Consider the following 24,201-nt stretch of genomic DNA (forward strand, 5'->3'; position numbering starts at 1 on the left):
CAAGACTGGGATCTCACCTAATTCTTCATTGGTGCTGTCATTGTCAGTAGCAAACGGGAATCTCTTCTGCTCGGCAATAGACTTGGCCTGGCTCTGAAAACAAACAAGCAAACATCTTTTGGTTTCTAACAAACAATGCAAGCCCTGCACGAGAAGCCTGTGACGAAGCTGGAGCTGCACTTGCGCTCTACGGAAACAGAACACACGTGCCACCGTCTGCTGACTGAACTTGGAGAACACGGTTTGTGGGTGAAAACACCTCTGTCTCCCAGAGCAACGTCTCTCTCCTGTGGGGATCAGTCCTTCTGGCTACTCTGGGGCCCCTGTGTTGGGCAGGCTCTTTTGTGCCTTCAGTTATGTTGAGAAGATCAGTCCTCCAGCATGGCTTGAACACAGAATACCAGGTAAAGTATACGAGTATTCTAGAATCCACAGCTACAAGCTGGACATAAAGGAATCTGGCCAAGAAACAAGGCGTGGTGCTGAGTGCTCCCCCAGTAATGCTTGCAGCCGTGTAGTACGAGGCATACGGCTGGTGTGTGTCAAGGCAGACACAGAGACCATGTGTGACCAGAATGTCAGGACAGGAACAGGAAATATGCTGCCTTGGAAGCAAGGGTTTTCTTAAAGGCGGTATCTTGTTATATAGCCCTGGATGACCCAGAACTCTGTGGAGCCCAGGCTGGCCTTGAACGCTGCCACACTTGACTGAGTACTCTTACAGGCCATCTTCCACCACCACGCAGATGGCGCTACCGGGTTCTAGAGAAATCACATTTTGGTCTACAAACAGCTGCCACTTCTCCAGAGGCTCTGCCAGCACACCGAATGGTGATGCACATGGCCTACAGCACCTGAATTAAAACCATGGGGGCTGGCAAGATGACTCAGTGGGCAAAGGTGCCAGGGCTGGCTTCCTGAGTTCGAGTCACAGAACAACACAAAAGGAAAACCAATTCCCGCAAGTTGTCCTTTGACTCCTCCTACACACGCACCTCGGCACATGTGCACATATGTGCACACATATACACATACAGGTAAGTAAATAAATGTAAAAATATTATTAAAACAATCAGTTCCAGGCTGGAGTTGCCACAGACACAATTCAAACTCCTAGGCACATACATAGGAAAATCTACGCCAGAAAGGACAAATGATCTGTTACCCAGGCAAACCTGGAGGACGGGATGGAGAGACAGCTCCACTCCTAAGCTTGTCTTTTCTTACAGCACAGAGCCTGCTGGAACACAGAACTAAGTGGTGACCAATGGGCCACACTGCCAACCACAGTGACTGGACCACTGTGTCCAACATGGTTAGAGGACCTTCTTGTCATAAACCACAGAGCTCTGCTTGCCTGTGAAGCCAAGAGCAAGCTAGCTCAGACCCGAACACACACAGGACAGAGTGCCGCCCTGAGGTCATCGCACAGAGTGCCGCCCCTGAGGTCATCGCAGTGTCATGGGAATGCTTCACATTCTAGCTCTTAGTCAAACCACGGTCACAGAGGAACTCGCAGTAGAAAGTCCACAGGGGGACCTGGTCGATGTTCAACAGAGTGGAGCAACACTTACCAGAATCTTCTCAGTGTTGAGAGAGAGCAGCGAGTCACAGGGGGCCGAGCCTCTCAGTTCGCAGTCAGATTCATGGAAGTTCAAAAATGACGACTCTGCAAAGCAAGCATTCAGTGTCACTCGCTCACTTCAGAGAATTTGAGGGTAGTAAGCTGAAATCTTCAGACGCCACGGAACCAAACTAAAGGCAAGCTAAAGTTCAGAGGCTTTCTCCACTCCAGCTGCGTGGGGTTCTACAGGGTACAGTGAGTGCCCCACTGCCTGTCACAAGTAGCAGCAGAGCTTCTGACTGGAGACTGGGGTCAAGAGTGGTGACCATTCTAAAAGAGTGGGTGGAGCCCACACGGTCTACAACCCAGATGCCAGTGGCTGAGCTAAACACCTCTCTGTAAGGCAGCATCTATCCACCTTAGGCTCAACATATACCATCTCACATGTGTGCACATCACACATACACAAGAACAACTTAACATATACCAATCTCACATGTGTGCACATCACACATACACAAGAACAACTTAACATATACCAATCTCACATGTGTGCACATCACACATACACAAGAACAACTTAACATATACCAATCTCACATGTGTGCACATCACACATACACAAGAACAACTTAACATATACCAATCTCACATGTGTGCACATCACACATACACAAGAACAACATAAACGCTCTCACATGTGTGCACATACCCCCCCACACACACACACACACAAGAGCAAAGCCTAACCAGGAGACCTAACACCACAAGACCTGTAAGACTCAAAGGGAAAAAGACAGTCAGATTACAAACAAGCAAAGGGCCTCCGATGGGCAACTTCCTTGAGATACACAGGAGCTACTGAACACAGGAAAAGGCCACCAATGTTATTAGAGGAACCTAATCTGAAGCACAATAAGGGCCTCCGCCCAGCCCACAGGGCGGCTGTGAGAAACTGGAAACGGGCACTGGTGGAAGGACTGCACAGTGATTTAGCCACCATAGAAAACGTGTTGGCAATCCCTCAGGTCACTCACAGGACCACCGACGCGACCCAGCAGCTCCATCTGTGAAGACATCAGAACTGAATGTGGGAACTCAATCGAATGCTGTGCCTGGGTTCGTGGGAACAGTCTCATGGCATCTGAAAGGAGGTTAATAGCCCGAGTAGCCCAAGCACATAAGCAGATGGGATGCATACACAGGATGGACTGATCATCCCGCCACAGCAATGAAGTGCCCATACACACAACATGTTAAAGTATCTCATGCGTGAAGCTCAGCTACAGAAACAGAGTACACAATGCCCAAAAGGGCCACTTTGATAACAATAGGGACAGAAGGAGAAGTGGCTTCTCCAGGGCTAAGGGACTGAGTAGACCGGAAATGCCCCACATCAGTGGTTAAAAACCCTTTGGGGGTCAAATATCCTTTCACAGGGGTCGCCTAGGAGGCCTGGAAACACAGAAATTCACGTTGTGATTCGTAGCATAAATTGCAGTTATGAGGTATCAAGATAATTTTATGGTTGGGGGGGCACCGCATCATGGGGAACTGTAATAAAGGGTCACAGCATTGGGATGGTTGAGGACCACTGGCACATGGGGTAAGGACCCTCCCGGAGAGGGACAGAAATGTTCAAAGTAGCTGTGGAACACGGGAAATGTACACCTGCTAGGGTTTTGTGTTGTGAGACCCTCACCCTGGCAGCTGTTTTAAAAGTGCCACAGTGACTAAAGGGCACCCAGCTTTGCCCTAGGAACCATCAGAGGCAAAGAACAGAGCGCTGGGCAATATCTAGGTCCCCGAGAGCCACACCCAGAGAAACAAAGGCAAGGATACGCCAAGGACAGCAGCAGACCTTGGTGCTACAGGAGCGCTGGCTGCGCTGCATCATAACCAATAGGGGGCAGGGATATCAGCGGGCTAGGGGTAAGGGCACTTGTCACCAAGTCCCAGGACACGAGTTCAGTCCCTGAAATCCACCTGGTGGAGGGAGAACTGATTGCTGCAAGTTGGCCTTTGACGTCCCCACGTGCGCTGTGACACAGGCACGTGTGTATATGTGTGTGTGTATGTGTGTGTATGCATGTGTGTGTGTGTATGCACGTCCGCCTGTGCAAGTATGTGAGTGAACACAGGGTAGACAAACAACAAGCAGACAAATAAGTGTAAAAAAATACTTTTTTAAGGAGGCTTGGAAGACCAGGCATGGGGAAGCAGACCTTTAATCCCAGGACTTGCCAGACAAAGCTGGGGACTGTCTGTGAGTTCCAGACCAGCCAGAGCTACATAAGACTGTCTCAAAGAGCCAAAAACAAACACACACAGAGATAAATAGGAGGCCTGGCAGTAAGGAGGGAGCCAAGACAGAGCGTCCCATGCCCACCTCACTGCCTTTGCCCTAATGGCTTGGCCTTGCAGACTCCAACTGCAATTTGCACTTCTCCCAGTTTTAAATGGCTTCCGAATGGACACGGCATGCTGTGGACACGGCACATGGTGGACACTGTCCCGTCCCTGCTTCTGCACTGATGCAGTAGTACTTTACTAAGCTGTCATGGCCCCCACCTGCACAAACTTACCAGACTAGGATAGAGCCCGACTAATATAAGTGCTGAGCCACAGGGTGTGGACAGTCCTGAGTCTCTTTGTCTACCTGCTTTGCTGATCCTCCTGCTTTGCCTGCAGAGGGCTAGAGTCACAGGGGTTCTCTGACACACCCAGCTTTTGCTCGCTTTCTGACCACTGGAGTCTATGCAGCATAGCACACAGAAAAGTTCCCGCCCACTTATTTTCCTAATAGCTGGTCTGCTGTCCAAGCCCTGGTGACTAGATCATCAACTTGTCTGCCATTGTCACGATCCATCCTGGATCCAAGAGATCCTTAAGATTACTTCAGTTCGACTACAGCCAGGCAAGGTGGCAAATCCCTGTGATCCCAGTGCTCAGACAGCTGAGGCAGGAGGACTGCCACAAGTTCAAAGTCTGCCTGGGTCACATGAGAAGACTCCATCTCAGCAAACAAAAACAACAAAAATCTCTTCAACTTCTGTAAGAACCATGACAAGTAGCAGTCTAATCTCTGCACGGGCGCATTATTTCTAAGAACACATATTAATTCTTATTAATTGGGAATTTAAAACACACTCTCTCTCTCTCTCTCTCTCTGGCATTTGGAATAGCCTAAGAACTACTGTGGATTTTGCGTCTGCTGCTTCTGCTCACGAGAGCTTTCCAGGAGTGCCCGCGCATGAGCAAGGAGCTGTGTACAGCAGGGAGAGACTGGGCACGTGCTGCTGCTATGATTGGTTCTCAGCAAGAGGACATGGTACTAGGTTAGGGTTTTGTTTGCTTGAGGTGACCTCGTAGCCCAGGCTGTAGGCAGAAATGAAAAGCCAGACCTGAGAGGGAAAAGCAGGTCCTTTCTGCTACAGACCTGAAGGAGAGGACAAGTGTCTGCCTGTGACCTAGGGAGGAAGTCACCAGTGACAGCGGGGAAAGAGAAGTCAGAGGAGAGTGACAACTCTGCTTTTATGTCAGATGCATGAGGAAGGGCCAAGTGGACACAGTGGCGGTGTGGACAAGTTCAGGAGTCCTGTCACTGTGATGGAGACCATTAGATGAGCTGCCAGGAAGGACCGGACAGCTTTACTTACTGAGATCAAGAACGGACGCAGGTGAGGGAGAAAGGCTGAATTTAACAATTGCCCACTTGCGGACTCAGTCTGCATCTCATCTCACTGCGCTATTCCCCCAACTAAACCGGCTGCTTTGGAGGCAGTCAGTGTCCTGCTGGCTCAGAGCTCGGGCACCTCAGCGGCTGCCTTTAGTGCCCTTACTTCTGTGCCCCGATCTTTATGATGGGAGGAGCCACAGCCAATTGCAGCTAAGGACACAGCTCGGCTTGCAGGAAACAGCAGTTCCCTGGCACACATTGAGTGGTATTAAAAAAAAAAACCAAACCAAAAACCCAACCATTTACTGGTGTGTGTATGTGGAGTGTTATTTTTAATATATGTATATATATGTATACATATATAACATTTACTACTATACATGGATGGACATGCCAGTGTGCAAGTAGACGTCAAAGAACGACTTGTAGGAACCACTTCTCTCTACCACGTGGTCCCAGGGTTCTAACACAGGTCATCAGGCTGTGGAAACTGCCTTTACACACTGAGCCATCTCATTGGCCTAGGTTGTATATCTCTTATCTGAAGTGTTTGGACTAGAAGTCTTTCAGATTGAGGGGATTTTTTTGTTTTCTTTTCTTTTTGATTTTTAAAGATGTATGTGTTCAAGTGTTTTGCTTAAATTTGCTTATGTGCACCACTTGTGTGTCTGGAACCCTCAGAGGCTGGAGGGCGTCTTTACCCACTGGCTCGATCCTGGGATTATCCATCCCAACAACTTTAACTCTACGTTATTATTCTGACGGAGCGCAGTTCTCCGTCACACATGGATTGTGCTACAGTCACCAAATGGATGGAGGCACCTCAAAGAAACAAGGACAGGACTGTCACCCAGGAGCAAACAAGTCTGTCACTTAAAAACTTTGCCTGAGGGCTGAAATGTGGCTCAGTGGGTAAAGACCTTGCACAGCAAGCACGAAGCTTCAGCACCGAAATAAAACCAGGTGTGGTAGCACACACCTGTGATCCTAGCATTTCGGGGGAAGTAAAGGCAGAAAGATTAGAAGTTTGAAGTCACAGTCTGCTGTGAAGAGAGCTGGAGACCAGTCTGGGATACACGGCGCAGTATCTCAAAAGGAAAAAAAAAAAGCCTCACCTTAGCTCATCATTCCTTACTGCAAAGAAGGAGAAAGCAAAGGCGTTTTGGGAATTAATAGAGATACACGTGACTGGATTACTAAGGTGTGGCTTCCGATGTCTGTAAAGAACCAGCCAGGGTTCTGTTCCAATGACACACCATGTGGGTTTGTACATGGACAGAAAACCTGAATTCTTTAGTCAGTGGGCAAGTTCCAACTGATACAGTCCTTAGCTTGCTAGATGCATGAAAGGGAGGGGTCAGAGATGTATCTGGGATCTATCCAAGGTCACTCTCTCCGGAGCGCTGCTGTCAGCACAGGGAGTCTTCTCTCACAGCCTTGCACAACAGCAGTGACATGGGACTCCACACTCCCCCCACTTCCACACCCCCCTCACTGCCCAGCATCACTACTCTAGCCAGGTCAACTCGACCTACAGCAAACTCAGGTCCCCACAAGGGACTCAGTCAGGTCATTAAGGTACAGCACATTCATCAACGCCTGGCGCACACACAGCTTTCCTGTGGCTACGCAGTCCGAAACACTAGGATCGGTGATTCACTTTAATACACATGTAAAGTCTGAAACCCTAAGTATTATTCAAAAACACAAGTCTGGGGGCTGGTGAGATGGCTTAGTGGTTAGGAGCACTGGCTGCTCTTACAGAGGTCCAGCAACCAAGCAAGAGGTGGTTAGTTCCGTCTATAAAATGGAATCTGATGCCCTCTTTTGGCATACAGGTGTACTTGCAGACAGAGCACCCGTGCATTAAAGGATCAATAAAACTAATTAAAAATAAATAAATAAGTAAAACTAACAAGTTTCAAGCCTATTAGTTCCAGCACTCAGAAGGCAGAGGCAGGTGGATCTCTGAGTTTGAGGCCAGCCTGGTCTACAGTCTTAGGACAGTCCAGGATATGCAGAAAACCCTAACTTGAAAAAAAATAATAACAAAAATAAATACAATTTTCCACAAGTTTAAGGTGTAGGGCTTACTAACGCTTAATGAAATTATGCCGATACGCAAAAAGACTATTAGAACATAACCCAAAATCAAACCAATCCTAAATCCGGGCTCTTCCAGGGTAACCTTGCCTAGCTTCTCTTGACTTCAGTTTCCTCCTGGGAAAACGGTAATGAACACTAACTCACTCAGCACCAACAAAAGACACAGGACGTCTCATATTGTGTAATGGGGCTGGGGAAGGGAATTTGGAAAAGACTCTTATCAGTATTTCCTCCCACAGTTCCAAATTAAAAATAGGGCCAACCACTGAACTTAGAACAGACGGGGAGGGGGATAGGATAGGGGGCTTATGGCCGGGAAACCAGGAAAGGGAATAACATTTGAAATGAAAATTTTAAAAAATATCCAAAAAAAAAAAAAAAAAAAAGGAAGAAAAAAAAAAGAATGTATATGGGTTTTTTTTTAAGCCAAAAAAAAAAAAATAGGACCACAGGAATAAGAAAAAAATTACTTTTATTTTTATTTTTATTTTGAAAATAAAAATGTTCAGGTTTTGAGGCACATGTGTTTATTCTCAGCACCCAGGAGACTGAGGCAGGAGGACTGTCACAAACTCAAGGGCAGCCTGGGCTACATAGTGAGTTCCAGCCCAGGCTAGCTTAAATTAGTGTAAGCCAATCTCAAACAAAAATAAAGAAAAAAAAAAAAAAAAGCAAGAACAAATAACCTAGCAGATGGTTTCCTCTCCTTTGAAAGGGTGGAATTAATTTCTCAGGTCTGAAGCAGCGGTTAAGACCCAAGGTTGGGGGGCTGGGGATTTAGCTCAGTGGTAGAGCGCTTACCTAGGAAGCGCAAGGCCCTGGGTTCGATCCCCAGCTCCGAAAAAAAAGAACCAAAAAAAAAAAAAAAGACCCAAGGTTGGTTCCTAGCACTCGCAATCACCTGTAACTCCAGCTTCAGGTGACTGGATCCCCCTTTGGCCTCTATGACCTCCCACGCACACCTACTGTCCTCCACAAAGACATAATTATAAGTAAATCATTTTCTTTTAAATACTATCTTCTCATGGGAAAATAAGATAAAAAACATTATAAACTATTTTCAGTAGGAAACATAAAAATATACTAGAGTTCAGAATATCACCATGGGCTGGGGAACATGTAAGCCCACGGCAGAGATACACAGCATCCAGTTCACACAGAGGCCTCCAGCCCCATCTCCTTGCTCCAACTGTAACCATTTGCTCCTCCACCACAGAGGGCGCTGCAGTTAAGAGAGTAAGTGTGAGCAAGGCTAATCAGCTGCACACTGAGACCCAAACCGGCAACTATTATTGCCTGAGAATGACCTGGAGGACAGTTATGCAGCTCTTTGCCCCAAGTCTAGAGTCTGGCTTGATGTGGGCAAGCAATGGTATTCCAAAGATGCCCTCATAGTGAGGTCAGACCTGTATGATTTGGGAGACCTGGTAGGTTCTGGATATCAAAAGTAGACCATTGTGTTGGTGCTGTAATAGCCCCTCCGTCTATGGCATGCTTACTTGCAGATCCTGAATCTGTCCCCACAGTCTAGGACAAGTGCCTGAGGAAAGCTTCACAGAGTCCAATTTCCATATAATAGGCCAGGGTTGGGAGAAACAGAGGAGAGGCGTTTCCTACCAAGAGCCCTTCCTTGGAGGTTAAAAGTTGAGCACGGATGCTCATACTTGTGATCCCAGCATTTGGGGGTTAAGGAGATGGACCATGGTAAATGCAAGTTCAAAGCCAGCCTGGGCTCTGGGAGACCCTTTCTCAAAAAATGAAGAATGCAAAGCAACTATTGCCTGCTCTCTGTTCCTGCGTCTATAGCTGGGGCATTGGGACCTAGCCTTTTCATTGTGTCTCACTTTTCCCTTCCAAGGCAAAGGGCTGCCATCCAACAGGGTAAATTAAGCCGCCAAACTAACAAGGCTAAATGAGGAAATAAAACCTCACATTCAAGTAAACGGAGTCTCCTATTTAGACAAGACAAGTTCACGACAGGTAATCCCCTGCCCTGAATCAGGTGACATTAACAACTTACTAAGGAATGCTGGCCACAGGACACTGTTGGCAGGCCAGAGGCGCAAAATAAGTCCAAAAGCCATTCCAAGAAGCCAGATGGTGCTCAAAGGAAGTCAGATTGCACTAATCTTGAGATTGCATCTCAGCTAAGAAACTAAGTAGTGTCTGGGCATGCATAAGGTGCTGGACATCAGTGGGATGACTAAAAAGGCATCATAAGCTAGCTGCTACTAGGTACAGAAGACCCAGGCCTTTCTTTCCCACGGCAAAATGGAGGGTCACCCACAGAGGGGAAGGGACGGTGGAGAGGGTACTGATAGGTAAAAATGCCCATTGTGCAACTCAAAACAGAAAGAGAATGTGCATCCCGCCCAGAGTGATCTTCCAAGACTTATTCTACAAGCCTACAACGTCTGACTTCAATGAATGAGCCCGAGCGACTGGAATGCACGCAGGAAATCAGGCCTGAAGCTCTCCCTCTACTACGGTCAGGGGTGCACCTGAGGAGCAGAGTCAGTGCTGAAGGCATCCCGCAAATCCAACCTGCTTGCATCTCTCAGGATTGGATTCCTGGGGTAGGGACTGAGCAAGTCACCCACCGGGGCAGGCAGAAAGAAGTCTGACTTCCTGGCCCGTGCACGACAGCAGGCATCCTCCAGGCGGGTCCACGTCCCCGCCGCCCGCCTGAGCCCATCCCCGGTGCCCCCACCTCCCAGGTGCTTCCACGCTGGGCAGGGGCGGCCGCAGGGAGAGGGCGGCTCGGCCCACTCACCGCACTCCGGGTACTGGTCCGCCCAGTCCCCCGACTGCGGGCAGCCGCCGCCCGCCGGGGCCTCCTGCTGCTGCCGGTGCTGAAGTTCCTGCTTCAGCAAGGACAGCGGAGAGTAGTGCTCGGTGGCCCGCGCGCAGGCCAGCGCCCCCAGCAGCAGGAGCAGCAGCCGCACCACCGTGGCACCCAAGCTGCCGGAGCAGCCGCAGCCGCGACCGGCAGGTGCCATCTTCCCGCACGGCGCAGGCGCGGCCCTGCTCTGCCCGCCGCGGGCAGGTGGGCGCGGCGCGCAGCCGCAGTACCCGCTGGGAGTCGTAGTCCGCACCTCGTTAGCCTCAAGCGCTCATTCAGCACTTGGACTACAAGTCCCAGGAAGCCCCTGAGTGTCCTCTCCAAGGCCAGTCCAAGCGTCTTCCGTCAGCAGCCGGAAGTAGAAGCCCTAGAGTGGCCATGGGGACGGGCGGGCGTAGGGGGATGCGGTCCGGGAAAGGCACGGAAGGTGCGGCGGCGGCGGCTTCATCCTCTTTCTTGTATCGTTGTATCGAGTGCAACCGGGAGGCCCGGGAACTGTACCGGGACTACAACCACGGAGTGCTCAAGATAACCATCTGCGTGAGCGCGCCGGGGGGCGGGGCGGGGCGGGGCGCGTCTAGGAAGGCGGATCGGAACGTGCTGTGGTCCGGGGCGAGGGCCTGGGAGCTTGAGCACGTGGGGGAGGAGTGGTCCATATATTGGTGTGAAAGAGAAAGCAAGGATGTTCTTGAAGACTGCCTAGGCCATGAATGTTATAAGACTTACGGCATCCAGGAGTGCTGGCGCATTTCTGTGACTCCAGCACTCCACTCGCAGGCCAGGCAGGAGGAGGATCACGAGTTGGAGGCCAGCCTCGGTTACCTAGAGAGAGACTGTCTGAAACGAATAAACGAATGATGGAGAGAGATGCGATTCACTGAGGAAATAGAAATGGTAGCAGGAAGTGTGTCGTTCTCTTGTTGAGGCTGAGGACATGGAAGCAATATTTGAGGTCCGGTACTGTAGGGATTTCTTAGAAGAAAACGGTATCTTTTCAGGATACTTGTCAATTAAATAGTAAATAACACAACAATTTAACCAAAGTAGAAAACATTTATCACGCCCAAGGATGTTGCTCGGGTCCGTAGAGTGCTTGCCTGACACGCAGGAAGCCTTATACTCCGGCTCCAGCTCCACGCCTGTAATCCCTGCAGTTAGGAGATGGAGGCGGGAGGTCCAGAAGAGAAAGAGAGGAGGAGATAGAATGAATGTCTCCCTGTGTGTTTCCTCCTTATACTCAAAGTGAAGGCAGGAGGAAGCAGTGGAGAGGCTGCTGGTGGAAGAGCACCCACTGATCCATCAGTTCCACAGATGGAGAAAGTCAGCGAGCTCCCTATGTGTCGGGTGCCACGAAAAGGCTGGACAACACAGGGCATGAAGCCTGATAGTAGAAGTAGCCTCTTCGGCATCTCATTGTAACAGTCAAGGCAAGATGGCATGCTCTCTTAGCCTTCTAAACTATAAGGTCCCTGAGGTTAGAGGACAGTGGCTCCAGGTGATGAGCTTATTGGAGCCCATGCAGCTCCAGAGAAGGAGAGCTCTTGCTATTTTGTTCCCACAGCACAGCATCTGGCTAACAAATGATACAGAAGGAATAGGAGTTTTGTGTTTCCAGAGGCTGGTCTTTCCCCTCCTGCCTCCAAATTGCTCTGCCTCCCTGTTCTTACATTTGGGGTAATGTCCAAAAAGTGGGACGTAGATAGCTTTTCAAAGATAGAGAGAGGGATTTGCCAACTTAACAGTTTCTCTCAGCAATAGTCTTCAGTCTCTGGGCCTGAACCTCAGGCCTGAGGGGAAGAGAGAGGCTCCATGTCAGCGCAAAGGAAGGGGATCTGGAAAGAACCTCTGTCCTGAGCTTGATATCTGAGTGTAGTTGCTTTCACCTCACAGGGGATTTCAGGCAATTGAAAGACGTGAACCTCTATGCCTCCATTTTGACAGAAGCCAAGCACAACTGCGGGTTCACCTGGTAACTGGAGAGGCCTGGTGTTTCTTACAGTGGTGTGACTGAAGTAGGGCAGCTCTTCCAGGGGACAGTGAATCTGTTTTGTTGTGTTGACGTCCAGGGTTACAGTTCTCCGATGCACTTGACTTTTTTCTAAAGTCAATTAAAAGGTGATCGTGGTCGGCCTGTGGTTTCTGTTTGTGTGTTATCCTGTCAGCCTTTCAGAGTCACTTGGACTCGCAGCCATTCTTTTTTTCACTGAGTGATACCATCTGGGCAAGTTTGAAACTGACACTGTTTCAATGTCCCTATGTTGTATAACAACCAGTTCTAATTCTTCTCACAGTATTAGAGTATGAGAGGAAGCCGTTTGGGATCTGAGGGAGTCTGATTTAGGTGACAAAGACCCAGACTGTAAACCCAAGTCTCTGCACACAACACATTACCCTCTGCTGTGTCTGTGGTAGCAAAGAAAGAACGTTTTCTTTCCAAGTTCTTTTTCATTGGAAAAAGACCAGGCTTGGGATTGCTGCCACTACCCTGGTCTCTCGGGAGCTAAAAGATAGGAACTTTGTTGAACACCCATCTCCAGATCCGGAGTCACAGCCTACACCACAGCTTGTCAGCCAGTGTGTTAGAAAGATTAGCTGTTAAGAAATCGTACAACTGAAAGTGGCATTGAAAGCTTTTGTGCCTGGAGTGGCTCCTTACATCATATTCCTGTCTGACTCCTGTCTGTTTTGTTGTGTGATTTCAGACAGGGTCTCCTTATTCAGCCCCTGCCCACTCAGCATCCTCCCACCTCCATGTCTTCAATGCCGAGGGCTTAGTTGCTTGTTATTTTAAATATGGGTCTTTCTAGTTAGCAGCTTTTATTTAGTGTCTTCTTCTTACATGGGTGGACATTTTTAATGGGAGGATTTTAAATTGATGCCTAGACACGCTATTGCTGGGAAAGTCCAAAACAGACTTCAATTTTTAAGTCCTTTAAAATTTCAGAACCTGTTAATTGTTTGCTCTAATATTATTTTGTTTTTTCCCCCAGAAATCCTGCCAGAAACCAGTAGACAAATATATTGAATATGATCCTGTTATTATCCTGATTAATGCCATTTTATGTAAAACACAGGCTTATAGGCATATTCTCTTCAACACTCAAATAAATGTAAGTTCTGGAATTTAAAATTTTTTAAAATTGTGCGTGCGTGTGTAAGGATATGTGGACCCTGTTGCAGGTGTGTGTGTGTGCGTGCATGTGTGAGCGTGCGCACACACACACACGAGTTGGTGTGTGAGGAAGGATTTGCATTCCCTGTTGCAGGCGCCTGTGATCGTGACAGCTGGAGTTACAGGCAGCTGTGTGCCTCCTATCCTGGGTTCTGTGAACACAGCTCCTGTCCTCTGTAAAAGCAATCTGTCCTCCTAACTGCCACACCCACTTTCCAAACCTTGGCTTTAAAACTTTTTAATGTTACCCAATGCTTTTGCATTTAAAAGAAATGACAGTTTCAAACAGAATTAGAGAGTATGATTCTAACGGGATTTTTCCCTCTCATGTCTGCAGGTTTTCTAGAAGTGATGGATACAAATTTAAAAGAGTATGCAGAGCTTAGTAACTGCCTGAAGATGTGGTCACAGAGAGACTGGGTGGGGGGCATATAGTCCGGATGCTGCTAATGTACTACCTCTTAGAATGTTGACTTTGAGCAGAGTAAAGCTAACCAGGTTAGCCAGGTGTTTAGGGGCTTCCTCACTGCTGTGACCTAATACCTGAGAAGAAGCAGCTTCCTTTTGGCTCACAGTTTGAGTCCATTCCGCTGCAGGGAGGCCTGTGGCATGTTGATGAGAGGGTGAGACTGCTTAACGGAGAAGTGCCAGGGCCATGCTGGCTTTGTTTTCCCCTCCTTTCCCAGCCAGGGTCCCAGCCAAAGGACCAGTGCTGTGGATCTGCACCTTATCAATGCAATAGGTGGTTTTATTGTTTGTTCTATTTTTCCAATAGCTAGTATTCTATTCAGATAAGTAGTCTCGTTACAAGAGATCTAAGAACATTCAAATAAGAGCTCAAGTAAAATCAGATGTTAAAGATTGGTCATAAAACATCATAGCCAGGGGTTGGGGATTTAGCTCAGTGGTAGAGCGCTTGCCTAGGAAGCGCAAGGCCCTGGGTTCTGTCCCCAGCTCCAAAAAAAAGAACCAAAAAAAAAAAAACATCATAGCCAGTGAACGGTGCCACGTTCATCTACGATCTCCCTGATATGAAACTACATCCTCACCTCAGTGGTCACCAACCCATCAAACACAGCCTCCTCAAATGTAAGCTGTTTGAGCTACCAGCTTTAGGACTTTGAATTACTTTTTTCACACCCTGAATAGCTGTAGGGAGTTAGGAGAACCAGCTCAACATGTGGCCAGTCAAGGATTCCAGTAAGTAAGGCATCAGTTGCCAGTGGCAAGGCCCTGTACAAAGTTATGGACAGTCTTGGCCATGGTCTAAGGTGGAAGGAAGGTCTGTCTCTCCAAACCACCAGCAGAATGTCACCCTAGGTGTTTTTTAATCTAATTAGCTTGACAATCAAAATCCAACACAGAATAGGAAACAATTATACCTAGACCTAGGAAACAAACCTTAAAAGAAAACTATTTTTTTTAAACCACCATTAAATTCATTTTGCACTCTGCTGTTAAGAGAATGCAGGAAATGAAAAAGAAGTCAGAAAGGTACTAACATTTAAGGTTGGGTTTTCAAAATTTGCACTTTTCATACTGGTAGGTGGCTTAGTAGTTTAGGTTAAATTGACAGGTAAATGCAAGACATCAGTTAAATCTGAAACTTGGATAAGCATTGAAGTTTTTCCAGCATTCAGTCTGGGATTATTGCATGGTATATACTTAAAACAAACTAGTTGTTGTGGATCTAAAATTCAAATTTGACTGGATATATGTTTTTATTTGCTTAATTTGACTCTCCTAAATTTTGGCAGAACTAGACAGTGAGTGTACTGGTCTGCCCCTCAAATAATCAAGGCCTTTTAAGTGAACAGAGTGTTGACTTTTCAAGCTTGCTTACACACTGAAAATTTCCGGTGGAGTAAGGGAGACCTGCCCAGAGCAGCTCAGGTAGCAGCTTTGTGGATGACACTGGGGACGTCCTTTCCAGATGTTTCCAGAGTACAGCCAGAGGACCTGTGCCAGCCAGCTTGGGGACTTCAGAACCTGAGACTGGGTCAGGTTGGATTGGGTTCACAGACATCCCAAACGTACATCTCCACTGTTAGTTACCCGAGGAAGCTCAGTTTGTGGGAAAGGTAGTCCAGCCGGGGAGATTGGTAAATAAACATTCAGAGTCACAGGAGCTTGTGCAGATCTTCCCTGTGACAGTCTTTTCTCTTCTGCCCTGAGGCGGCTTTTTTTTTTTTTTTAATTCCTGTTCAGACTGATAGTTTATGTGGTGTGCTAAAATCTCCAGATTAGCTGGGTGTGGTGGTACACACCTTTAATTCCAACGCTAAGACAGGCCAGCCTGGTCTACAGAGTTAGTTAGTTCCAAGACAGTCAGGGTTACAGAGAGAAACCCTGTCCTGGAAAAACCAATCACACACACAACCTTCAGATTAAATTCATTCTCTTCTGACCTTTTCCACCTATGTAAGTCATGTAAACACTGTATTTAGTTAAGGGGGTGGAGGTGTTGAAAACATGATTCTTGGCATGCATGCGTGTGTGCATATCTATCAAGGAATTGCTACAAAATACACCTACCCAGGTTTTACTCTGGACTCTGTTCTCTGATGGTCCAAGCTTGGAAATCCCCCATGAGTTTCCAATAAGCACTGCTAGTTAAGAACTTGTAACTTACGTGAAGAATGTAATTAGCCAGTTAATAACATTGGAAATCCATATGACCTATATGTTCTCAGCACAACTACCAAGTAGACTGTGGTGCACATTTAAAATACCTGGAAGGCTGAGGCAGGACGCCTATCCGGAGTTCCAGACCAGCCTCATCTACATCGCAGGGCCTTATCTCAAAACAAAACAAAACAACAAAAACCAGTAACCCCTACGCCTGCTTAGCTGTGTCGTGCCCCTTGGCATGCCTTCAGCTCGCCACTTCTTTACCTGATCCAGTGACACTGTCTTTGACTGTCAGATCCATGGGAAACTCTGCATGTTTTGTTTGCTTTGTGAAGCATACCTGCGTTGGTGGCAGCTGCAGGACTCAAGCCAGAGTCCAGCCCCCGATGACGTGATCCGCTATGCCAAGGAGTGGGACTTCTACAGGATGTTCGTGATCGCGTCTTTCGGTAAGCAGAGCTGAGGGGTCTGCATTAGCTAATTAGCACCTCACCGTTCTGATCAAAGCTAAGACGTGGTGAGACAGCTGTACTACAGGAAGGGACCGTATTTCAACTCTACCACTAACCTGCCTGGTGATTTCTCCACCTGTGAAATGAGCCAATTCAAGCCAGATTAGATAACATTAAAGGTAGGTTTATTGGGAAGCTGCTCTCAGGGGATTTCACCAGCTCCAAAGGATTGAGGCCAGGGGTGTTGTCATGGATCGGGAGTCTGGTGGTGGAGCAAGGCAGGGAGGGAGGGAGAGAGAAAGGGTGCTTGGACACAGAGAAGAAGAAAGAGGAGAGCAAGCAAAATGTCTAGATTATATGGGGAGCTGTGAAGTTCAAGGTTGAGGCAGGGTAATACCAGATAGGGACAGAGGGATGCTGGGAAGAGCTGTAGGCCAGGTCTGCAATGATAGGTAAAATATGCACCTCAGTCCCCTGTCCTGGGTGTGAAACCAATCATCGCCTGCCTGCTTTGTCTTGTAAGGGTAGAGAACACTTACCAGACTAGGCCATTCTGTTTACGTTTTAATCTCCACCTTGAAGGTGTCATGCGTCCTCTCGTAGGAAACATTAACAGTTGTCTTGGGTCTCCCAGTGCGCTGTGTTGACTGTGTGGGGCAGATAGGTGTCTGATGGCACTCCCCAGACCGACCTGTGTTTGGAAGCACCTTTCATAGAAATTAAAGCCCAGGGCTTTCTCTCTGGGATCTGAACCGCAGTGAGTTAACGTCTGTGACAGTTTATTTCTAATTTCCAACCTTTTCTGCTTCAGAAGCTTTTGACTTAAGCCAGGCTGTGGCAGGCACAAGCCGTACTCCAGCGGCTCTGGAGGCTGAAGCGGGATTGTTGGAGTCCAACAGGCTTTGGGGCCAGTCTTAGCAAAACATTCTCCATCTCAAAAATAAAAACAGCCCTTGCGTTAACTACACAGCACTGTTTCAGGAATTCTCCACGTGTGATGCCTTCCACAATATATTCTGGATCACGGGCTCTTTTGTCCCCTCTCTGCCACCATCCCTCCCCTCCCTGGCATCATCCATCTTCTCTGAACTCCCAAGTGTCTGACCCAGACCTTTCTCCTGACCTCTGGACCCTTTGTCTGCCTGCTGCTTACCAGCTCCACTGGACAGTTAGTGAGGTGCGGCTCCAAGCCTGGCCGTGCTCTGCCTCTGCACACGGCCTCCCGCTGCAGTTGCTCAGACCCAAGGCCTCGGTGTCCCAGCTGGAGTCTCCTCAGAGCCCCCTGTTCAGTTACTGAATTCCTTGGTCACTCATCTTCAGGAAGGTTCTGCCCCTGCTCCCCATTGCCTCTGTGTCCGCCTGGGGCTTTATCCAAGCTAGAGTAGCCTGACTGGGGGCTGGCACTGTCCCCAGGCCTCTTCACACAAAGTGTTCCCTTTCTGATGAGCCCAGTGCCATATGGATCTTTCTGTACAGTGACAGAGGGATCTTTGGAGTGGGGCGGGCTCCTTCCTGTCTCAGTGCACCTCCTGCCCCACTTTAGCCTGCTCTGGCCCAGCTGCGTTTTGCACAATAAGCCTCCATCTGATGGCCTTAGAACTGGCTTTCCCTTTGCTCTGGTGCTTGTCCACGATGGCACCGTATCTGACTTCATGTCCCTGGGTCTTAGCTCAATCTCATCTTCGTGACACTTACCCTGACACCACCTCTACAGTCTCACCTAATACAGTGCAGTGGTTATTACTAACTTCTCGCCTATCTGCCTTCTCTCTCTTACTTGAAACCCCTGGGGGTTGGGCCCACCATGGCTGCTCAGTAGGCCTTCATCTGGGTGGCTGAAGGGTTCCATACAGATGGACATACCTCCGACCTGAGCCTGTCCTGTCAGTTACCCATTCTCTCGGCAGCGGTGCTGACTAACCTCAAGACTCCTGAGTGTTCGTGGAGTAGAACTGGACATGCATCAGGGGAAAGCCCTGATGTTCTCTCTTCTGAATGCAGAGGGTGTGACCTGTGCACTTGGGCTTATGACTGTTCTAATAACCATGATACACATCAGTTCGAAATGTACGGGATTGGTTGGGGATTTAGCTCAGCGGTAGAGCACTTGCCTAGCGAGCGCAAGGCCCTGGGTTCGGTCCCCAGCTCCGAAAAAAAAAAAAAAAAAAAAGAAAGAAAGAAATGTACGGGATTTATTGCTGTTTACATCTTACAGACACTAATAGTAAGAAAATTCTCAAGGAGACTGGAGGATTAGCTCGGTGGTTAAGGGCATGTCCTGATCCGGCAGTGGCCCCAAGTTTGGTTCCCAGCACCCACACCAGTATCTCACAACACCTGTGACGCCAGCTTCAAGGGCTGCTTCTGGCCTCCACAGACACTGGCAGTCACGTGTACAAACCCACACACAGACAGGCACAGAGAATTAAGAGTAAAATAAACATTAAAAAAAATACTTGGCTGGTGATGGTGGCGCACACCTGTGATCCCAGCACAGAGACAAGCAGATCTCTGAGTTCTAGGACAGCTAGGGCTACACAGAGAAACCCTGTCTCAGAAAACTTAGAACAAAAAACTTCAAGCACGTCGCCCAACCCAAGAGCTAAGACCTCATCTCAGGCCTTAAAGCAGATCTTTCTCAGGATTGGTGGCTCACATCTATAATTTCAGATGTGGTCCCAGAGCTTCGAGGTACGGCAAAGTCAGATGTTCGAGACCAACGTGGGCATTGTAGTAAGGCACCAGCCCCCACCCCTGCCCAAAAAGATAAAAGGAAAAAAACCTCTAAGACCTATTGAGAAATATTTCTCAAAGCCATGCCTGCAGGATTTGACACGAAGCCCGTGGGTGGGCATGTGCTTGTGTGTGAGAGAAAATGTTGTTTTGTTAAGGTGTTTCTTAGGACATCAGCCGAGTTCTGTGTGGAGTGGGATTCCCACAGTTTTCAGGGTTAGGTTGAGTGAGACGTCTGTATTCTCTCATTTGCTCCGTAGAACAAGCTGCCTTTTTCACTGGCATGTTTGCTTTCCTGTGGGTACAGCAACACATGACAGCAAGAGGGGCGCCAGACTTTGTTTTGCTGCTGAAGGCGCTGCTGCTGTCCAGCTACGGGAAGCTGCTGCTGATCCCCGCCGTCATCTGGGAGCACGACCACACGCCTCTGTGTCTCAGGCTCATCAAGGTGTTCGTTCTCACCTCAAACTTCCAGGCGATCAGAGGTGAGTGTGCACCTTTCTTATTTGACGTATCTGCCTCCAGCCTTCTGGAAGGCTGCGTCCTGGCCCTGGGGCCCCTCCACAGACCTGTGTTGTCCTGCACGTGTTGGTGGCGCTCTGTACACAGCAGACACTTAGGGTCATTCGGTTTGGCCATGTGGTGCTATGAGTGTCCACACCATCTCTCCTGTCTGGCCAAGAGCAAATGCCAGGTGCCTGCCTCCCACGGTTCCTGTCTCCAGATGAGTCTTCAGGTTTTAGGCACTCTGAAAAGCACTGCTGTGAATGAAGCCAATACCTGACCTTCTTTCTTGTTGGGCCCTGACTGAATTGTGACACTCGTCTCCTCATACTTTCAAGTTGGATGGTGGTGGTGGTTCTAAGACAGTCTCCCTGTGTAGCCCAGGCCACCCTTAAACTCACGGCCATCCTCCTGTATGAAGCTTCCAAGAGCTGGGTTACAGCAGGAGCCACCCACTTTATTTTCCTCGTTTCTGGGTTTCTCCTCTTTGCTTGGGAAGAGCTTGGTGCTTTATTAGAGCAGACTTTGGTCCAGGACAGTGTAGATTAAGGGCAGGGTGGGTTTCCTCGGGTCAGCTCTTGTAACAATGCTGGTTCTCACTGCCATGCAGCTCGTAGGCCTGTCTCGTCACGAGAGTTCCTAGTATAGTTGCTGCTTTGTTTTCTAGTGACCCTGAACACCAACCGGAGGCTGTCCCTGTTGGCCGTGCTGAGCGGCCTGCTGCTGGAGAGCATCATGGTCTTCTTCTTCCAGAGGATGGAGTGGAATGTGGGCAGCGACTGTGCGGTGTACAAGTCTCAGGACTTCTGAAGGTACCGGAAACGTCGACCGTCTCTTGAGTTAACGCTTCCTGGGGGACACAATCATGTCATCATCCCACCCATGACTAGTTCTGTGGTGGGGAGGACTGTCAGAACACGGCACTTTCCTGGGCAGCTGTCGCACCGAGGAAGGCCTCCTCAGCCTCTGTTAACTGCCTGTGTATCCTGGGGAGCCGTGGGGCCGTACTGGATGTTAGCAGGCCTATCCCCACACGGGTAATCACAGCTGCCGAGAGTTGAGGACTGTGTCCTCGTCATGCCGTGCTGGGTCAGCATTCCATCATACAGTGTGTCTGGCCTGGCACTGCCTATGGCCCCTCCCCTCGCAGTCCTCTCCTTCAGGCCTCTTTCTCCAGGAGGACAGACAGGGTGCTGGGCTCCACCCTCTCTGGCCCTTACTGGACTAAGGGTCTGACTCTGCCCATCATCCATGGCTGCTGCTCACTCCCCTCCCCCTACCTCGTCACCCAGTTTGTTCTTCAGCTGTCATTCATAGTGTTCCTTCCTTCTCTCGTCTTCTGCTGTGCAGCTCCCTCCTACACCTCCCTCTCTGTGACCTGTGGGCCCCCTTCCACCCCAGGGAGCAGGATCCTGGGATGAGGAAGTGCAGGAGGACCCACAGCAGGAAAGGGAGCCACACTCGGGCTCATTCCCTCTTCTGTGTGACTCCTTGGAGGTGGAGCTCTGCACTCCTCACGTGCCCTGTGGTGTAGCCCTATGTCCTGCTGTGCTTTGAGCCAGCCCATCTTCCTTCCTCCCGGGTCTTGGAGGTGTGGCTGCTGAGCCTGCTCTCCTCCTCCATGTACATGTGTAGCTCATCCTGGACATTCCGTCTGAGCCGCTGCTTTCCCTGCCGTCCCCTTTGTGAGCCTCCCTTTCCGAGCCTAGGTCCACAGTCTAAACTTCATGGAGCTGCTGCAGCTATGAGCCTCATGCTCAGTTTCTGACAAAACGGGCCACTTGGTGCCGGGATTCTAGCCCCACCCCTTCCTTCCTTCATGCAAAGAGGTGGGTGAGCCTGTTCCTCCCAGACCCCTCTCCTGACCAGTGCTGGGTCCTGTCCGCTGCCTGGCTGTCAATGAATGCAAGAGTGTGGCCCTCCGTTTGAAATGCCCACACTCAGCTGCTACTGGCTCCCTTCTGTAGAAGCCACCACATTCACTCCTGAGGAGGGCGTCTCTCCACACCCCGCCCTGGCACTTCTCCCCACAGCAGCTCTGCTTCACTGCAACCGCCTTCCAAATTCCTACCCTAGGCCACCAGGGCTGTGTTCCCTCTGTGCTTCTGTATCGACTGTCTGCTGTAATTCATAGGCAGGAAAATGAGCTCGTGAGTCTCTAGAACCCACCACAGGGCCAGTGGCCTGCCGTGTTGTCTTGCTCTTTGTTCTGTCTCCTTAAGTTACGCCGGGGAGGGGCCCTGCCTCGGGCTCCCTGTGTCCTCCGTGGTCCCAGCCTTGGAAACAAGGCTTCCGTGGTGATGAGGACAGGGCCTACAAAGTCGTCTTGCTCTGTTGTTTGCAGCTTTATCCTCTCTGTGGCGGGACCAGCTACCTCAAAAGAGAAGGCGCAAGAGATCCCAAAGCCTCTGCTTTCTGTGAGTGAAGCCAAGACTGGGGATTCCTGAGCCCAGAATCCCCCAGGAAGATCTGAACCACCTGTAGGCAAGGCTGAGCACCCAGGCGGGCACCAAGGTTCCACAGCTCGGTTCCTTTATGTCTTTTAAGTTGAAATATTCACTGGTGGCTTTAAACCTGTGTTTTGTGTTTTCTGCAGAAGCACTTTTGAGTCGTCTTTCAGAATAAATCAGACTTTTTATACATTTCTGGTTCAGTGGCTAAGATTGTCTTTTGAGTTCTCTCAGCCAGAAATAACCAAGATAAGCATCACAGTTATTTCTGTAATGGTACGATAAATCACCACAACTAGAAGTTTTATTAAAAAACAAAGCAAAACTTCTTTTTTATAAAGGAAGTGTTTAATTCAGAGCCTGGTGTCAGAGGGTTAGAGCCCATGTGGCAGCAGCGAGAAGGAACAGCTGAGAGCTCACACCTTGATCCACAAGCACAGGAACTGGGAACCACAGAAGTGTCTGAGCCTCCACATCTGCAGGCAGACACAGAAGGAGCTTAGTGAGTTCAAGGCCAACCTGGTCCACAAAGCTAAATTCAGGGCAGTCTACACAGAGAAACCCTATCTTGAAAACCCTGTATACATGTATTTCCAAAGGAGCCATTCTTATTCCAGCCACCAAACCCACAAAATCCCTGAATAGAGGCCACAACCTAGAGGTGACTCCTGTCCCAGTGGGGCTGCTGGAGGTGGATGCTGCTGTAACATCTGGTACCCCCATCCTCACACCCACGGTAGACAAGGTTTCACCGCCTCATCCCTACCTAGCTGAGAGTAGTGCTCCACGCCAAACAAGACATCAGACCAGCTGTGGTGCAGCACACTGTAATCCAGGCTTCTCCAGGCAGAAGCCGTCTGGACAGCAGTGAGGTCAGGGTCAGTCTGCTCAGCTTAGCAAAACTAAAAGGCTGGGCCCTTTACTCACCACCCTTATTCATTCTTTTTTTTTTTTTTTTTTAAACAGTTATTTATTTTGGGGTTGGGGATTTAGCTCAGTGGTAGAGCGCTTGCCTAGTGAGCATAAGGCCCTGGGTTCAGTCCCCAGCTCCGAAGGAAAAAAAAAAAAAAAGAGTTATTTATTTTATGGATGTGAGTACATGTCGCTGTCATCAGACACACCAGAAGAGAGCATCAGATCCTATTACACATGGTTGTGAGCCACCATGTGGTTGCTGGGATTTGAACTCAGGACCGCTGGAAGAGCAGTCAGTGCTCTTTTTTTTTCTTTTTTCTTTTTTTCGGAGCTGGGGACCGAACCCAGGGCCTTGTGCTCGCTAGGCAAGCGCTCTACCACTGAGCTAAATCCCCAACCCATGCAGTCAGTGCTCTTAACCGCTGAGCCATCTCTCCATCACCCTTCTTCATCCTTACACTTCCCCCCAATACTAAGTAGGAAAGAAAGGTTAGAGGGGAAAGGGAGTGTTGATGTCATTAGACTACTTCCTGCTGATTAGGGACCTCAGGTTCCTTGGGGCAAGTCTGATCTTTGCAGTCAGGATATCTCTCAAGTGGCAACAGCAGGCTCTTAAACGATCTTCAGCTGACATAGTCACGCCCCTGCCAGAGCACGAGACACATCACAGTCAGCTGCTGTGGACAATCCGAAGCGACCCCTGTAGCCCACACCTGGGATTAAAACATTCACATAAAGTGCTGTGCTGTTAAAGAGGCCAGAATGCTTGATAAGGGGTTGTAGCTTACTGCTGGGCTCTTTCTGTCGTGTGTGAGGTCCATCAGGCCAACCTGAGAAATGGTGAGAGCAGTCGTCTCAGGATTGTCTGTGGCATAAGAGCGAAAAATGGTTAGGCTCGCCAGCTACCAGTGAGCAGAGAGAGGGGACGAGTACTGTGTGTCCCCAACAGTCCCCAGCATCTTTAATGAAAACCTTGAAGACAATGTTGGGAAACCCCAGTGAAGTACACACCTGTCACTGTGATACGGTTGTTAATTTCATTTCACTCTGACTTTTCATTTGTGTGGTTGGTTTGAATTTCTTGGCTGGTTTTGTGTGTGTGTGTGTGTGTGTGTGTGTGTGTGTGTGTGTGTGTGTGTGTGTGTGTGTTTGC

At 49.0% G+C, this 24,201-nt stretch overlaps 2 protein-coding genes across 15 annotated transcripts in view; one reads left to right on the forward strand and one right to left on the reverse strand.

Annotated features, from left to right (window-relative positions):
- Ttc13 (tetratricopeptide repeat domain 13) overlaps window positions 1–10,385 on the reverse strand; it is a 54,602-nt gene extending 44,217 nt beyond the window's left edge. For 4 of the 9 annotated variants that reach the window (XM_039097663.2, XM_039097662.2, XM_039097661.2 and 1 more), the window contains exons 1-3: window positions 10,123–10,384; window positions 1,575–1,669; window positions 18–93 (exon numbers count right to left, since the gene is read on the reverse strand). In XM_039097663.2, coding sequence (XP_038953591.1) covers window positions 18–93; window positions 1,575–1,669; window positions 10,123–10,348 — 397 coding nt within the window. In that variant the 5' untranslated portion in view covers window positions 10,349–10,384. Of the gene's footprint in view, window positions 1–17; window positions 94–1,574; window positions 1,670–10,122 lie in introns of all 9 variants that reach the window. The other 5 variants (NM_001415075.1, NM_001136162.2, NM_001415074.1 and 2 more) reach the window with 2 other exon arrangements.
- A 137-nt stretch (window positions 10,386–10,522) lies between these two features.
- Window positions 10,523–22,342, forward strand: Arv1 (ARV1 homolog, fatty acid homeostasis modulator). 6 transcript variants are annotated; one of them, NM_001106197.1, is made up of 6 exons: window positions 10,523–10,731; window positions 13,182–13,301; window positions 16,290–16,443; window positions 19,440–19,664; window positions 20,351–20,495; window positions 22,054–22,342. In NM_001106197.1, the coding sequence occupies exons 1-5, from the start codon at window positions 10,570–10,572 to the stop codon at window positions 20,491–20,493; spliced, it is 804 nt and encodes a 267-aa protein (NP_001099667.1). In that variant the 5' UTR covers window positions 10,523–10,569; the 3' UTR covers window positions 20,494–20,495; window positions 22,054–22,342. The 6 variants fall into 6 exon arrangements, with proteins under 6 accessions (NP_001099667.1, XP_008770828.1, XP_063134026.1 ...); XM_008772606.4 differs by having other exon boundaries at window positions 10,525–10,731; window positions 19,487–19,664; window positions 22,028–22,323; XM_039097668.2 differs by having other exon boundaries at window positions 10,552–12,306; window positions 19,487–19,664; window positions 22,028–22,323.
- Window positions 22,343–24,201: the final 1,859 nt, after the last annotated feature.

The sequence above is a fragment of the Rattus norvegicus genome, chromosome 19 (assembly GCF_036323735.1).
Source record: "Rattus norvegicus strain BN/NHsdMcwi chromosome 19, GRCr8, whole genome shotgun sequence".
NCBI lineage: Eukaryota > Metazoa > Chordata > Mammalia > Rodentia > Muridae > Rattus > Rattus norvegicus.